At 33.0% G+C, this 17,039-nt stretch overlaps 2 protein-coding genes across 3 annotated transcripts in view; both read left to right on the top strand.

Annotated features, from left to right (window-relative positions):
- Positions 1-4,589: 4,589 nt before the first annotated feature.
- On the top strand, positions 4,590-6,770 carry LOC116003825 (V-type proton ATPase subunit F). Its single transcript, XM_031243764.1, has 5 exons — positions 4,590-4,729; positions 4,888-4,973; positions 5,461-5,542; positions 5,951-6,033; positions 6,326-6,770. The coding sequence occupies exons 2-5, from the start codon at positions 4,911-4,913 to the stop codon at positions 6,488-6,490; spliced, it is 393 nt and encodes a 130-aa protein (XP_031099624.1). The 5' UTR covers positions 4,590-4,729; positions 4,888-4,910; the 3' UTR covers positions 6,491-6,770.
- Positions 6,771-15,023: 8,253 nt separating this feature from the next.
- LOC116004547 (auxin-responsive protein IAA16-like) overlaps positions 15,024-17,039 on the top strand; it is a 7,191-nt gene continuing 5,175 nt past the window's right edge. For both annotated transcript variants that reach the window (XR_004094817.1, XM_031244643.1), the window contains exons 1-2: positions 15,024-15,432; positions 16,501-16,727. Coding sequence is in view for 1 of the 2 variants with exons in the window: in XM_031244643.1 (XP_031100503.1) it covers positions 15,167-15,432; positions 16,501-16,727 (493 nt within the window). In the remaining variant the exon portion in view is untranslated. The remainder of the gene's footprint in view (positions 15,433-16,500; positions 16,728-17,039) is intronic.

Raw genomic sequence — 17,039 nt, 5'->3', positions numbered from 1 at the left:
TTTTAATACATTAATGTAATAATAGAATATATTTGAAAAATTTAACTATTCCATACCTACTAATATATATTGATAATTATTGATTTTTAATATTTCTTTATTTAAACAAGGTGGAAAATAATGCATGGTATGGTACTTTAAATAGCTATTCATAAATTGGTATGATTGTAGTCAAAAGAATATTAAAGTAATTCATTTTTATTACAGTAATAGTGTAATATGATTGTTGCGGGGGAGTGAATTTCTTTATTTGTTGAGATTTTTAGAATTGTACTTTGTAATTTTTATTATTTATAGTTTTCATTCTTTTAGGGACAAGTGATGATTATCTCTCACCCATCAAGTCATTTTAATTTGTGCATCGATATTAAATAACAGAAAAGTGATTCAAATGGGATGAATTTCTTTGTTTGTTGAGATTTTTAGAATTGTACTCCGTAATTTTTATTATTTATAGTTTTCATTCTTTTATGGACAAGTGTTTTTTTTTTTTTTTTTGGGAAACTTATGGACAAGTGTTAGTTGACTATCGCTCACCCATCAAGTTGTATTAATTTGTGCAATGATATTATAATAACAGAAAAATGGTTCAAAGGGGGGTGAATTTCTTTGTTTGTTGAGATTTTTAGAATTGTACCCCGTAATTTTTATTATTTATAATTTTCAATCTTTTACGGACAAGTGTTGATTATCAGTTTATAACTCACCATCAAGTTGTTTTAATTTGTGCATCGATATTATAATAACAAAAGAAATGGTTCAAAGGGAGCGAATTTCTGTGTTTGTTGAGATTTTTAGAATTGTACTTCGTAATTTTTATTATTTATAATTTTCATTCTTTTATCGATAAATGTTTACTATCACTCACCCATCAAGTCGTTTTAATTTGTGCATCGATATTGTAATAACAGAAAAAAAAATAGTTGAAAATATTAGAATCCAAATCGTAATTACACACACACACATATATTCCCTATGTTAGGAACACTTGATGTAGTGGTCGATTGTGTTGGCAAATGTTGTGAGGCGGTGTGGAAGTGGTTGTGCGTTGCAGTGGTGGTTATTCATTTAAAGAATTATAATAATTGAAATTTATTCATTTAATTAATATGATGCTAAAAATTTAAAACGATCCCGAATTCACGTGTGGGTGATAGTCACTAATTGTCTTATCTATAAAAGAAAAACTGTAAGTGTGAGTACAACTTTTTTAGAATAAAATTAAAACTTTAAATTCTAAAAAACAAATAAATTAAATTTTTGCATGCACCATTTCTGTTTAATACCAAACAAAGAGTTTTTTTAATACTTAAACACATTACAATTATATATTAAGTATTTAATTTCAGTTACAATTTTGATTCCGATTCTAATGTATAAACCAAACACTCCCTAATTCTTTTTTCCGCTATGATTGTACATTTGTACTGATGCATAAAGTAAAAAGACTTGATGGGTGAGTTATTATATTGTTTACACTTTTCCATAAAAGAATGAGAAACTATAAATGATAAAATTCTAAAAATATCAATAAATAAAGAAATTAATTGCCCCCCCCCCCCCCCCCCCCCCCCCCCCCCCCCNTTCCACTATGATAGTACCAATTTATGAATATCTATTAAAGTAAGAGTAATTATTTCATTTCTATAATTTTCTTTTCCCTATATTATTTTTCCGCCTGTGAAGAAATATTAAATATCACTAATTATCAATGTATAAAAGTATGAAATAGTTAAATCTTACAATTAATTAATATATTCTATAATTACATTAATGTATTAAATTATTTTTCTATCATATTCCATATATGCACACAACTATTAAATAAATATCTTCTCAATAAAGTAAAATAATTATGTTAATATTATGTTTTTACTTTTTTTTTTTTTAAGTTTAAATGGTTTTAGAATGTTACCTATGTGGCTATGTTACCTTGTTCGAAAATATATGTCAAGGTCTTAATGAAAATACTAATGAGGGTATTAATACGGATTAATAAATATCAAATAATTACGAGAAATTGAGAATAAGACAAGTAGTGATATTTCTTGCATGGAGCAAATGCTCTATAAATTCAGTGCAAGATGAGTGCGTATTAGAATATTACGGCTAATGATTTAAATCTATATTCTCTTCTTATATATTTATTTATGTTATGATGATGATATATTATTTAGGTGCTTAAAATTTTGTAATTAAAAAAAAAATCTTCAAACTTCTGATGCTACCACTTACCATCACCTCAATTCAGTGCAAGATGAGTGCGTATTAGAATATTACGGCTAATGATTTAAGCAAGATGAGTGCGTATTAGAATATTACGGCTAATGATTTAAATAAGATGAGTGCGTATTAGAATATTACGGCTAATGATTTAAATCTATATTCTCTTCTTATATATTTATTTATGTTATGATGATGATATTATTCTCTTCTTATATATTTATTTATGTTATGATGATGATATATCATTTAGGTGCTTAAAATTTTGTAATTAAAAAAAAAATATATCATTTAGGTGCTTAAAATTTTGTAATTAAAAAAAAAAAATATTATTTAGGTGCTTAAAATTTTGTAATTAAAAAAAAAAATCTTCAAACTTCTGATGCTACCACTTACCATCACCTCAATTCAGTGCAAGATGAGTGCGTATTAGAATATTACGGCTAATGATTTAAATCTATATTCTCTTCTTATATATTTATTTATGTTATGATGATGATATATTATTTAGGTGCTTAAAATTTTGTAATTAAAAAAAAAAATCTTCAAACTTCTGATGCTACCACTTACCATCACCTCAATTCAGTGCAAGATGAGTGCGTATTAGAATATTACGGCTAATGATTTAAATATATATTCTCTTCTTATATATTTATTTATGTTATGATGATGATATATCATTTAGGTGCTTAAAATTTTGTAATTAAAAAAAAAAAATCTTCAAACTTCTGATGCTACCACTTACCATCACCTCAATTCAGTGCAAGATGAGTGCGTATTAGAATATTACGGCTAATGATTTAATGGTGTGTTTGGTTGGTGGGTTTAGGCATAAGGAATGGGTATGAAGTGATTGCTTGTGTTTGGTTGATAGGTTTTGTGAATGCTACTATGGGTTTGGAATACTTCATTAATGAGAAAACCCATACCCTTATTGTATAAGGGTTTCATCTCCCTTCCTCATTTTCGAAAACCCATACCCTTATTATATAAGGGTTTCATCTCCCTTCCTCATTTTCTTCCTCAACTATTAATAATCATTCCCATTCCACCCAACTACCAAACATGCTAAATACTCTCACTAAAACCCATTACCATTACCAATTATTTGATACCCATTCCGATTCCGATTCCCATGTGCGAACCAAACACACCCTAAATCTATATTCTCTTCTTATATATTTATTTATGTTATGATGATGATATATCATTTAGGTGCTTAAAATTTTGTAATTAAAAAAAAAAATCTTCAAACTTCTGATGCTACCACTTACCATCACCTCAATTCAGTGCAAGATGAGTGCGTATTAGAATATTACGGCTAATGATTTAAATCTATATTCTCTTCTTATATATTTATTTATGTTATGATGATGATATATCATTTAGGTGCTTAAAATTTTGTAATTAAAAAAAAAAATCTTCAAACTTCTGATGCTACCAACCTATTGAAGCAAAGGTGTCGGTATTGACTCCACTGAGGCTCGAACCCACCACCTCCTGTATAAAGGGAAGAATTTGATGCCATTAGACCACAAGGTCCTTGGCACCATCTAGGTGATTCATTTTTTCCATTTCACAACTTTAATTTTAATTACATGATCTCAATTTTTTATTTGTTATTAGGATATATATGTTTGTGGTGATTTTCATTTTTATTTTATTTTTTTTGTTGATTTTTTTTTATTTAAGAATTTCTTTAGATCTATAGATTTTATAGATGCCCATTTCGAAAGGAAAATCAAAATTTTAGTCCAAATTGGTCATCCACATCTAAAAACATTGATTTTTTGTTCATGCAAAAGTTAACAAAATTCTTTTTCTTTTTCTTTTTTTAATTAAATTGTATAACATAGCGTGCAACTTGTGTGCACCTAAACGCGACCCCAATCTTCCTCTCCGACTGAAAATGTATGGTATAACTTCTTTATGTTTAATACTTCTTCTAATTGGCATGCATTTGTATCTATATTATTATGGAAGTTGTATCTTTATAAGAGTATGATTGTATTTTCTAATAATATTCTCGAGTTGATTTAAAAAGTAAGTTTATTTTCAAAATATATAAGACGGAAAACATAAACGTCAATATGTGAATATTGAATTATGTAATTTTGTATATTGAGATCTAACATTGTAAATATAGAGTTCAAAAATTATAAATATAAAAGAACGAATTTTAAAAATAAACAAGAAAGTAATTTTTCTTTTTTAAATTCAAACAACGTCAATTTGAAGTTGTCGTTTGCCGTTTGCCGTTTTGATCCATGTCCATGGCATAACAACTGGGCAATACTTCCTGTAAAAATTTGATGTTAGGCCCAACGAGTCATAGAAAAAGGTAATCACCATGATCGGACCATCACTAGTAGCCCGGCCTAGCCCATTTAGCGATTCGTCTTTCTCCAATTTCACAGAGTTTTCGTTGGATTTACTGAACTGATTTACACCAATTGAGGTCCAAACACCACCAGGAACAAGGTGTCTGTTAACGGTGAATTTTCAGGTTTTTTTTCCTTTCCTTTTTGCCCCAAATCATGCTCTTTAGATTCATATTCATTTGTCATATAAAAGAAGCGCGATCCGATCAATTGTGTTGTCTGACTAGCAGAAGCTAGCTTAAACGTTTCGAAATTTTCAATTTTGTTTGATCGATTTTTGCAGCTGCATAAGCAAATTTGTTTAGGATGGCAAACCGACCTCAGATCCGCACCAGCAACTCGGCACTCATTGCTATGATTGGTGATGAGGTAAACGATGCTAACTTTAATTGATTTACTCTACGATAAATGCCAGTTTTGTATTGCTTTGTGCAAATTTTGTGTTTAGGGGTTTAATCTGTGGCTTGACTTGCAACACTTTAGAATCAAATCATGATTTTCCTGTATGTTTTCATACTTAAATTGTATTTTGGTAAATTGCCTGCTAGTATTCAGTTCATACTTAATCAGAAAGGTCAATCAATTGTTTTCCTGCAAAATACATGAAATCAATTAAGGATGGAAGTTGTTGGAGTGTGTTCTGTAGAATGTCTAAGTACCACCAGTTCTTTTGTGATTCTCTGTTGAAGTGCCATGGGAATTTAGTTGTCACATGAACACAGATTGACAAGTGTTTGGTTGCATATAATTTATGGATGGACAAAAGAGATGTGTGTACTAAGTTTCACGGTTTAACTGAGGTGTGGTTGCTGTATTAGTTGCCTCTCTTGAGATTTCTTACAATATGCAAATGTAGGATACGATCACTGGATTTTTAATGGCTGGAGTTGGCAACGTGGACTTGAGGAGAAAAACAAACTACCTTATTGTGGATTCAAGTATGTTTTTGGCCTTGAATTCCTATCTTTCAGTTCCTTGAGCATGATTAATCACTATGTTGGTTACCAATGGACTATAATTTCTTGTTGTAACCCAGCATCAAAGGTGCCTCACCATTTTGTTGAAAAGTGTGAAGTTTGATTCTTTATCAAGAGTTTGTTTTTCTTTTTCATATTTGAATTCAAATATCTGTAAATTCAAAATAAAGCCATCTGTATTGTTAGCAAACTATGTAGAATACTTAGTTCATTTTCACTCATAAATTTCAGCTTTATCAGTGGAAAAGTAAGCAAACATAGCCTGGTTTTGTTTTCTCTGATTTCTTCCTCCAAAACCAATATTATTTTTTTTAATATCTTTTTTCGTAAAGAAGTTTGAATCAATTTATTTTCCTTGTTATGGTTTAGAAACTACGGTGAAACAGATTGAAGATGCTTTTAAAGAGTTCACTTCAAGAGAGGACATCGCAATAGTGTTGATCAGCCAATATGTAAGCGTTATTTAATTTCCTGAATGTTATATTGACTTAGTTTAAGCTTCCTCCTCGCCATTATCTCTTGTATGTTGCATAGATAAATGACACTGTTGTGGAACATTATTACAATCTGGAAAAGTTTTATACATCTGGAAATTGTATAACGCATTGGATTTTTTTAAATCAAATCGTTGTGCTACAACTACTCCACTAGGAATGTTTACGGGCTAACAGCTCCCTTAATGTTTTACAATCATTTGTTCTTGAGATTAAGCTATAATCCTTTCCACCGCACTTCAATGTTCAGGTTGCAAACATGATAAGGTTTTTGGTTGATGGTTATAACAAGCCGGTACCAGCCATCCTGGAGATTCCTTCAAAGGACCATCCCTACGATCCTGCACAGGATTCTATTCTTTCACGAGTGAAGTACCTCTTCTCTGCCGAATCTGTGGCATCTGGAAGACGCTGAACTACATGTTTTGTGTAACAATTCTGTATGCTTGTTACTATATCTATATGTTTTGCCAGCAAACTGAAAATTTGTAGCATGGAGATCAGAGTACGTAGCTCCCCGCCTCCCCTGCTTGACATTTTCCTCGTGGTTTAGGATTCTCAGGCTGCAAATTTGTGTTTCCATCGTGTTGTATGATTGTGGGTTCAAACTGGGATTGGATAAAATATGTTCATGTACATTGGTTAAATCGACTTGAAGTGGTAACACTTTTGAATCAAATCTTGAGTTTCTTGTATGCTTTCCTACTTATTTTGTGTTTTTAGGGGAGGGGACACCCCCAAAAAACAAAACTATCTATCAAAGAACATCCATCCTAGTGTGGTTATATCATTTAGTTTTCAACAATGGTGATTTTTCAGTCTAATAAATATTTATAATTTAACCAGCTTTGTTGGCGTGAGTGGTCATGGACTCTCGTCCCTTAAGAGAGGTCGAGAGTTCGAACCCCCTCTCGTATGGAAAAATCAATATGGTACTGGCTTAAATGTGTCTCTTACAGTTAAGGGCACCGCTGCTACCAGAAGGTGAATTTTATCATCGAATGACCACAAGAAGGTAAACCAATCTAAGTTGTCCATAATAACTTACTCAGCAAAAAAAAATCTTTTACGATGGAAATACATAAGCTTATAATACTTTATAGTTATCCATATAGAAATCTTATTATTCACAAAACTTGGGAGTCTTGTCAAGTGGGACATGTGGAGCCACAAGTGGTGAAAAGGGTGGTATCCACAAAGGATTTCATTGAAACAACGTGAGGGAATTATTAAGAGTGAAGTACAAACAAACCATATGGGAGAGCTGGGGAGAGAATTATTAATGGTAATGGGCAGATTTTGTTTTGGAGTATCTTCCAGCAATGGTAGTGGAGAACTTGCTTTCATTCCATTAAGAAACAACTCAGCACATAACTGAATATGCCAAAACAACAACAGATGAACATTATTATTAACATTAAAATAAACTTTAAAAGAAAAAACATTCTTGCCAGTTGAGAATAAGCTATATATAACGCCGATTTAGATCGACCATCTATTAACGTTGGCTGGAAATACTTACCATCTTAGGTGGGTGGTTGAAAGTTCTAACAATTTTTCCATCACCACTAACAATAGTTGGAAAAGTTGAAAAGTGCTTTAAGTCTCTATTTACTTTTGAGTTGGTCGGAAATTGATCATGACACCTCAAAAAGAAAAGTCCACAAGCCATAGTTTCCGGACTATTTTTGAGTAGCCTAAGGAGAGTTTTCAAACAGTGACAATAACACCAAAAAAGTCTTGGTATAGTCTAACTAACGTTTACTAAACCACCAACAATACCACTACCTAAGGAATTATGTGTCGGTGTAAATCTCTCAAACCCAACAAAGTCAAATCAAGTCCAAAAGCACTATCATCATTCTTGTAAAGAAAAACTTAATGATAATATTCACAACACACACACACATATTAGATCAAATGAAGGGGTTCAACCCTATCTGATAGTACTTCTCAGGCCTATGTACACCAAGCGTGTCATCCCGAAACACACACACACATATAGATCAAATGGAGGGGTTCAACCCTAGCACTTCTCGATCAATAGAGGGGTTCAACCCTAACTGCATCTGATAATACTTCTTAGGCCTAAATACACCAAGCGTGTCATCTCGAAACACGGGTAAAATTTCCATACATAATTCTTTATCTTATAAGAATCAAGTCAAAATGTTAACTCAATCATGTGAGTGTTTGAGGGGGAATCAAATGAAATGAGCTAAAGATGGAAGGATGGAGTTGAAATTGAAGTGAGTTAGGAGATGGGAACACACACGTGTAACGTAATAAATGCGGATGGCGAGATGTGGGCCTTGCCACACGTGGAATTAGGCTTGGACTTTGTCCGTATGGGCCCGGCCTTTCCCATCAATGTCCGGACTGTTTTCTGGCAGGCCGTGGCCCACGACCACAAGCCCATGTTCCCGGTTGGTAGCCCAATAGTTACTAGGTTGGCTTGGTTGTTCCTGTCCCTGTCAGTCCCATCCATCTCAACCCTCATCAAAACTTCAAAACCTTAGCCACAATCATGCATGATTCACAGTACTTTTCTGTACATCATTTACGATGTTGTCTAGACATGCATCTTCTTTGCATTCTTAATCTATGCGAAAACATATATAGATGTTACCTAGCTAGTAATAATTTGTAAGTATTTTTTGAATACTATTGACTCTATTACAAAGGTAGTATCTGTTCATATAGTCAATGCCCCCACTAAGGAGCAAACCTGTAACCTCTCAGGTGAGAGAGTCACAACTATGTCGCTTGACCATAACATATCTTTTATATACTAGAAAGTTAACCGCTAGTACTTAAATATGTGTTTTGGGTTAGATCTGTCTTATTGACCCTAACCGGTAAAAAATATGTTAACCAGTTTACGTTGTCCATAAGTGACCAGCTCAAACTGAGAAGGTTAGTAAGCAGTTCTCCCACGATATTAGATTTGATTATGGTAAGCTATAACTTGAGACAGTTAATAAATAAGCCGTTAATGTAAAGATCAATTTTTGTATGTTTATACTATGTATTGGGTGGAGGCAGGTAAAGTTGTGAAGGGTTAAATCCAACGATTAATGACTAAGGATTAAGTCTAACACCTTGCCTCTCGAAAATGTGATGGCAATTAATAAGGAAATAAAGTCGTGTCTTCTCTATGAGCTATAATGTTTGGCGTAGTGGTAAACCATTGATCTTAACAACTGGTATCAGACACAGGTGAAGGGCCAGAGCTTCTTTTGAATATGTACAAGTCAAATTTTATATGCACGAGTCCATCACCTCATCGACTATGGTTGAATTCGGATTAATCTCATAGTAGTAATCTAATAGAGATATTGTTTGTACAATTTTTTCTTCAAATTGTTTGTCGGAACAAGTTGTTGGTAAAAGAGAATCAAAATTTAAGCTATGATAACCACATGTTGATCCCTTGGAGTCTTGGTTTCCATATCTTTGTGAGTATTATATGTTGCATGGTCTAACTTTGTGTAATTTTTCATCTATAAAATTTAGATTCAATGTATACAAAGTTAAACAAGTCTTTCCTGCATAAACAACTTAATTGCCAAAGTCCTTGTGGTTAAGTGGCATCCGGTGTCCCGTTTAACACTCTCACATGGATGATGGGAGTGAGGGAGTGAATTCGAGCCTTAGTAGAAGCAATACTACATTGTAATAGAGCCAGTAGTACTCAAAAAAATTACAGTAAGTGAGGGGTGGGGCTCTTTGTGCTTGCATAAGAGGTACTACAACACTTTTGTATCAAGGTTTACAATACAATATGAATTCTGATTCCTGGTATAACAATCTGGAGTAATTGAATTATAAATTTATTTATTTAAACCACCGCCCAATTCAAAACAAACGAGTGGAGAGATACATAGAACAGAAACATGAATATATTATTGTGATCAATGATGATTGGCCCATCATGATTCCTGGCTCGGTCCTTGAAGATTTTGTAAAATGAAAGATCCTTAAACTACATATGTCTGTATGTACCTGTGTACGTAAATTAAATCTCACAATCTCCGACTATCGTCTCCCCATTTTTTCTAGGTAAGTAAGAGAAATTTGTCTTCATTATCCAAACTTAATCAGGATAGAGTGTTAGAAAGAATTAAACTCCTGACCTTTTAAGTACAAGAATCATATATGTTTTATTTATTTGGCAACTGTATTTATTATTTTTTTCAAGTGTAGCCCAGAGTTTTTACGGTCGGACACAGTGACTAATTTCCACACTGGATTGTATGTACCTCTATTGGGTGAGACATGTGACCTGGAGATTTAATGCTGTTTCTTACCCAAAGTCAATGATCGAACCATTGACCTTTGGTTAAAGATAACTGTACCTATTATGGAGTAATGACTATCTCCCTATTATCTTTTGATCGACTAATCTGATTGCTTGTGTAAAGATTTGATTGCGGGTGCGATTCCAACAATTGACGATTATCTCTGGGCTAACTCCCCGTGCCTCTCGGAGCGAGAGAGGATTAGTTGGGTGGATCCGGACCTTAAGACGGACGAAAAAATACCCAGAACACCTCATGATTTGCACCCAAAAGCTCCCATACCTCTTGGAGCAAGCGAGCTGAGGATTAGTTGGGTGGACCCTAACCGTAAGACGGACGGAGAAAGACTAAAAACACCTCGTGATTTGCACCCAAAAGAAATAAAAGAAACCTTACAATGTTGTACCATATACAATAGTGTCGGTGTAATAACTATTTATCTTTATTTTTTTGTTAGATAGATATAAAGAATGAAATAGTAATTTAGATTAGTTTATATTTTGACTGGGAGGGGCATATATAATTTGGTAAGTGAGATATGATGCAGTGGAGCGGCGCACATGGAATAGGGCGGGGTTTGAGTATAGGGTGACAAAGCGCCAACAGGTTCACATGCAATGATGCACTCATACAAAACCTTCTTTCCCTCTCAATGAATCTCAGCACATGCCTTATCCCCTTCCCTGGCCCCTTAACCCAACTACATTATTAGGGTTTTAGTCATATATGTTTGTCATGCTAATTCAATGCATCTCTAATATAATGTTAAACCTTTTCATCCATCATGCCATACAATACATCATACTATATTATACTCCCAAATTAAAAAGAAAAAAAAAGTGATTTATATATATAAATATCTGGATTTTTTAACAAATTTGTCGATAGTATCGACGGTATTTTTAGTTTGTATAATATACTTGATTGATTGTACAGTGTTGATAGTATTTACAGTAACCTTAGGTTGTATAGCATACGTTATTATACAGTGTTGATAGTACTGGTGGCAATCTTGTATGGTATACCTGATTATACAGTGTGATAGTACTGGTGCTAACCTTGTATAGTATACCTGATTGTACATGTTGATAATACCAATGACAACCTTAGCTATTATGGTATACCCATTGTTGAAAAAATTGCCAAGCACTTCTCGGGCGGCCGAGGGGCGCCTAGCACCTAGGCATGTATTAGTTAATTAGTGTTGTGTAGTACTTGAAAAAATGTTGATACATTTTAATGGGATAATGGTTAAATGAGTCATTCAACTTTTATGAAAAATACAATCAAGTCATTAATTAGAAAATGATGCAATTAAACTCATTTTACCTCCGGTATATAGCAAGCTAACAATAGGTTACAGTTGACTAGTATGTCACACCAGATTTTTGAACTACGACTCATCTATTTATTGCTAATTTGGATGTCAACTATTATTATTATTATTATTATTATTAACCTAATTCATCCAAATTTCTTCATTATAGCTTCTTCCCCATTTTATTTTAATTCTATGTTAATTGTCGCTAACATGGCAGTTAAGGTGAAGCCACCATGGCAACTATGAAGTTTTTATAAATGTTTGTCTTGACAAATAACGTTACTCTACCCCTCGACTCTCTCTCTCTCTCTCTAATTCCATAGTTTCTAACTACCATGGTAGTCAAGATGAAGCTGGCATGGTAGCCATGGGAAATATAAAATGCTATTGTCCTATCATGCATCCTCCTTTTAAGTATCAAATTGAGCGAAAGTTCTATTACTTTAATAATAATAATAACAACAACAATAACAGTAGGCATGTCCCTATTTTTTAATTGTATCATTTTTTAAAATTCAATAGCTTATTTAATTTAGAGATTTTTAAAATTTGATGATTTAATTACATTTTTCATAAAAATTGAATTTCTTATTTGACTCGTGTCCCTATTTTAATCTATTGTAATATATTACATACGATTTTATCCAAATAATAATAACAATTTAGCTTTTGAAGTCAATATTAGAAAGTAGGTAGATAGGACTTAGGAGTTACTATTTCAGTATGCTTTTATTTACAAAAATATTACTTATTCTTCTTATTATTTACTCTATATATTAGTAAACACGGTACATTTTTGGCATTGTAAATTTTCAGACTTTTGTTGATAGTTGATGTTGTTCATCACTTAATTATGTTAATCATGGACCAGGGTCTACCTTGCATTGTAAATCATAATCTAAAAATAATTTTCAGACTGTAATTGACACATCCTGTATCTGTAGTTGACAGTTTTTGTACTTGTAGCTATCATATTATTACATGTCAGCAATTATATGTACAGAAATTATTAATTGTAAGTACATAATGTGTTAATTAATTGAAGGTACATAATTTTTGTATCAGCGTTTACAATGCATATGATCCATGTTAAATTATAACAATTGTCCCATTAGTAATTAGAAATAGCAGTGAGTATTTTTTGTGGATTCTCAAAGTAGTGAAAATTGATTAAAAACAATATGATAGTTGAATGGTGTACGAGTAGTGGATCGATCCATGCATCTTCTTGTTAGCAGTGTGAAAGAGACAATATTGTCTTTTAAGAAAAAGAGTGTAGTACGTAGTAAGGTTGATAAAAATAGAAGCAATAATCCCAGATCGGATCACAATCCTAGAAAGTGAAGCTTTGGAATAACCACTCCCATAATTAAAACAATCTACTCCACATCATCACATCTCTTCTTATTACACTCGTTGACCTACTCACATCCTTCAAAATCCTTCACTTTAAAAATCCTAAAAAATAGCGAATAAATGTATAGAACATAATTTTCGTATTAGAAAATAACAAGTTTAATTATTACCAATATTCTCTTGATTGAACCCGTTACACGTACATGATCTTTCTAGTGTGATTTACCCCTCATGTGTAGTATGTAAGTTATTATATAGAAATACAGTTTACCTAATACACATCCTCAGCTCGTCAGTCGTCACTAGATCCGCCAAAATAGACTTAGCCTATCGGGCTAGCCCGTCCCGCCCCGCAGGCCTAAGGAGAGTGGATGGGGCGGGACGGGCTGGCCCCCTTTAGACCCACATTTTGACTGGCTTTTTAGCTCGCCCCACCACAAGGGCGAGTTTTGACGGGTTTTGGCAAGCCCTGTGAGCATAAAATATAATATGTGCAGTCCAACTATTAGCTTAGGCTTTTAGTTGAGATGGAGCACATGCTTTAATTTGGTATCAGAGCCATGCAAAAGGTTATGGGTTCGAATCTCCGCGTCACCCGCAACGCACACCAACCCGCATTGACAACTCTAGTCATCATCTAAAAAATCCTTCACTTCACATTCAGTCCCGAAATGAGTGACCGAATAAATGGACCATAATTGCACCCTCTTGGTGTCAATCTTGCAACACAACATCTTCCAGTGCAGTTGTTTGTATAAAACCTAACATTATTCTTAAAGTACTTGAAAAATTCACATTCTATTCTACATTGTATTCATGGCTGCCTGGTTTTCTAATCATATATACAACAACAAACCTAGTACAATATAATTAATGATCGATCATATATGGATGGTACATCATTAAAGTAAACAAAGACAATGTCTTCTAGTACTGTACTATATGGCTAAAAGGGCACTTGTTTAATACGGAATAACTTTTATCTCAATTCTAACATTTTTCTTAAAGTTTTGCATCGTAAACTCAACGACCCTCAAGTGCCCTTATATATATGTCCTACAATTTAGTGGAAGAGTAAATCGTAACATCTATCTCAATAACACTAAATTATATTATATTCTTCAAAGTTTTTGTATAAATGTGCTCACAATGTTACAAATTCATTATATCGTTGCCCTAAATAGGATTCAAGCAAACGACACCAGATTCTCTAAAGGTTTGCCCTTCAAATTCGAGGGATTTTACCTACCTTTTTTTGCTAGAATTTTGATAGAAAAGTAAATGGCAAAATGTGTTTCAATGGTATCAATTAAGTTTTCTAAAAATGTGTGTACGCTAGTGCTTGCAAAAAAACAAATTCATACCGAGTTTCTTGGTATTAGGAGTTGGGGCAATGAAGCTATAAACACTACTTTAGATCAGTCAATCAATTTAATTGTGCTCAAGAGTAACATTTTTTTTTATAATAATTCGGTGTTGAAGAATACTTTTTTACCAATAAGGGCCAAATAGATCATTGAACTACACACAAAATTACATTTGGGTTATCCAACTTAAAAATAAAATATATTAAAAAAAAAACCTACAACCAAGTCCCTAAAAATCGCAAAAACCAAAAAAACGCGACCTCGTATCTACTAATGTTGCAGTTACCAGATGAAGACGAAAAGAGGTCTCTTTGTCTTCGGATGCCTGAAACAAAGGGGGTATCTACTGACCGCACCTGAAAGTCACTACATATCATCTGAGCCCAAGGTGCTTGGCATCATCTTTTTTGTGTTGTTCAATATCTTATTATAATTTTTTAAATTGAATAGTCTAATTACAATTTCGTGTATACTTCAACGCCTTACTTAATTAACCCTTATCCCTTTATTATTATTATTATTATTATTATTATTAAAATAATAAAATGGACAAAGGTGACCCATGGGGGTATTAATACCCCATACAGACAAACACGCCCTTCTCCCCTTTCTAATACGTCTTTCCATATACATCCATTATTATTGCTCAAATTTTATTCTCCATTGCTCATAACTTTCGCGTTGCTACTTATTCACAATTTAATTTATACTCTCATCTCATCTGTAAAACCTCAGAAACCAAGAAAATGGCGTTGGTCGGAGAAGAAAGCAAGTTGGAGCTGAGCTTAGGGTTGCCGGGTGGCGGCGGCGGAGCTAAAGAAGCCGCCGCAGATCAGCATGGCGGTGCCACGGCGGCGGCGACGGCCGGAAAGGGAAAAAGAGGGTTTGAAGAAACCAGGCATCATGTGGATTTGAAGCTCAAGCTTTCGTCTAAGGATTCACAGATCCATGCTTCTGATAAGGCCAACAATAAGGATAATGATAATGATGCTGTCATCAAGCCTCCAGCCAAGTAAGATTAATTTCTACATTTCTTTGCTACTCAACTTGTATCTATCTCTAATAATATAAGTATATATATTCCTCCCTATTTTGAGTATAGTTTGATGGTAAGTTATGTTATACATATTTTTTTTTCGAGGTAAGGTAACATAGATTCAACTCAAATCTCACGTGAAACTGTTTCACCATAAAGATATGTAATGTTTTTTAATTAAAATATAATACATAGTACTCTTTATGAATGCAGAGAAAAGTATTATATTTTACCTAAAAAAATATTAGGCATTTTTCCTACAGAAACATTCTCATACAAAACTTCCTGTTTCCTAGCTACTTGCTAACCTATTGGTTATCAAGGCTTCCTTAGTTATAGTTGATATTTACAAGGTATATAATTTTGGGGAAATTGTTTCGATGTTCATTAGTATGAGTATCTTTTGTGCATATCAAGTATGATTATATATATGATATGTCCTAGCTTGTTACATACATTAGATATTGTGGACATATCTTATATAATTTAAATATCATAGAGGGTTACACTTATATAAATAGGCACTGATATTGGTGGAGGACACCTTAAAATTTCTCTCTAACTTTATGATAAACAGCATAGGCAGCATAGGGCTTACATTATATAACAAATTAAGCACTAAATATATTTTTAATTTTTTAAAATGAATATTTAATTTTTTACTATTTTTAAGTGTGTTACGATTTATTTTTGGTGAAAGGGAACATTTCACCCAAGATAAAATGTTGGGTTCAAGTTTTTCTATATGCAAATTAAGTATAGAAGGATAACATTTATGTATATGTTGGGTTTGGTCCAAAAAAGAAAACTATTGTATTGATTACAGTACCTTTAGCAATATATAAAAAAAAAATAGGCATAGTTCGGCCCGAAAGAAGTGGTTAAGTGGGTACGTAGAGCATGACTTTCGTACTTAAACGTCGTGAGTTTGATTCTTATCAACACTTTTTAGATCCAACTTATTATTAGACAGAGTTTTTTCTATTACTGGTTATCTTATCTGTGAGATTAATGAGTTTTTGTTGTTGGATGGGAATCCATCAGGGCACAGGTTGTAGGTTGGCCACCAGTCCGGTCTTACCGGAAGAACATCCTGGCCGCTAACAACCACCAAAAGAGCGGCGGAGAAGACGGCGGCGACAAGGCGGCAGTGTTGGTTAAGGTTAGCATGGATGGTGCACCCTACCTTAGGAAAGTGGACCTAGGCATGTACAAGAGTTACCAAGAGCTGTCTGATGCCTTGGCCAAGATGTTCGGCTCCTTCACTATTGGTACTCATCAATCATCTTTTCCATATAATACATACACACACCTATACATACATGATACATCGCTCATATGCATACATGGTGCATGCAACATGCCAACATGCATATATTTATTATTATTTCTTGGTATCATGTATTTTATAACAGGTTCGGATACTACTAAAAAATCAATTATGTCAATCTATTTTATTGACCACGTACTAAAAAAAAAAAAAAAAAAAAAAAAAAAAAAAAAAAAAAATTTTCCCCTTTTTTTTTTTTTTTTTTTTTTTTTTTTTTTTTTTTTTTTTTATTTATTTTTTTTTTTTTTTTGAA

Source organism: Ipomoea triloba, chromosome 14 (assembly GCF_003576645.1).
Source record: "Ipomoea triloba cultivar NCNSP0323 chromosome 14, ASM357664v1".
Lineage (NCBI taxonomy): Eukaryota > Viridiplantae > Streptophyta > Magnoliopsida > Solanales > Convolvulaceae > Ipomoea > Ipomoea triloba.
The sequence above is the reverse complement of the archived record's forward strand: the minus strand, read 5'-3'. Positions and strand labels throughout refer to the sequence as shown.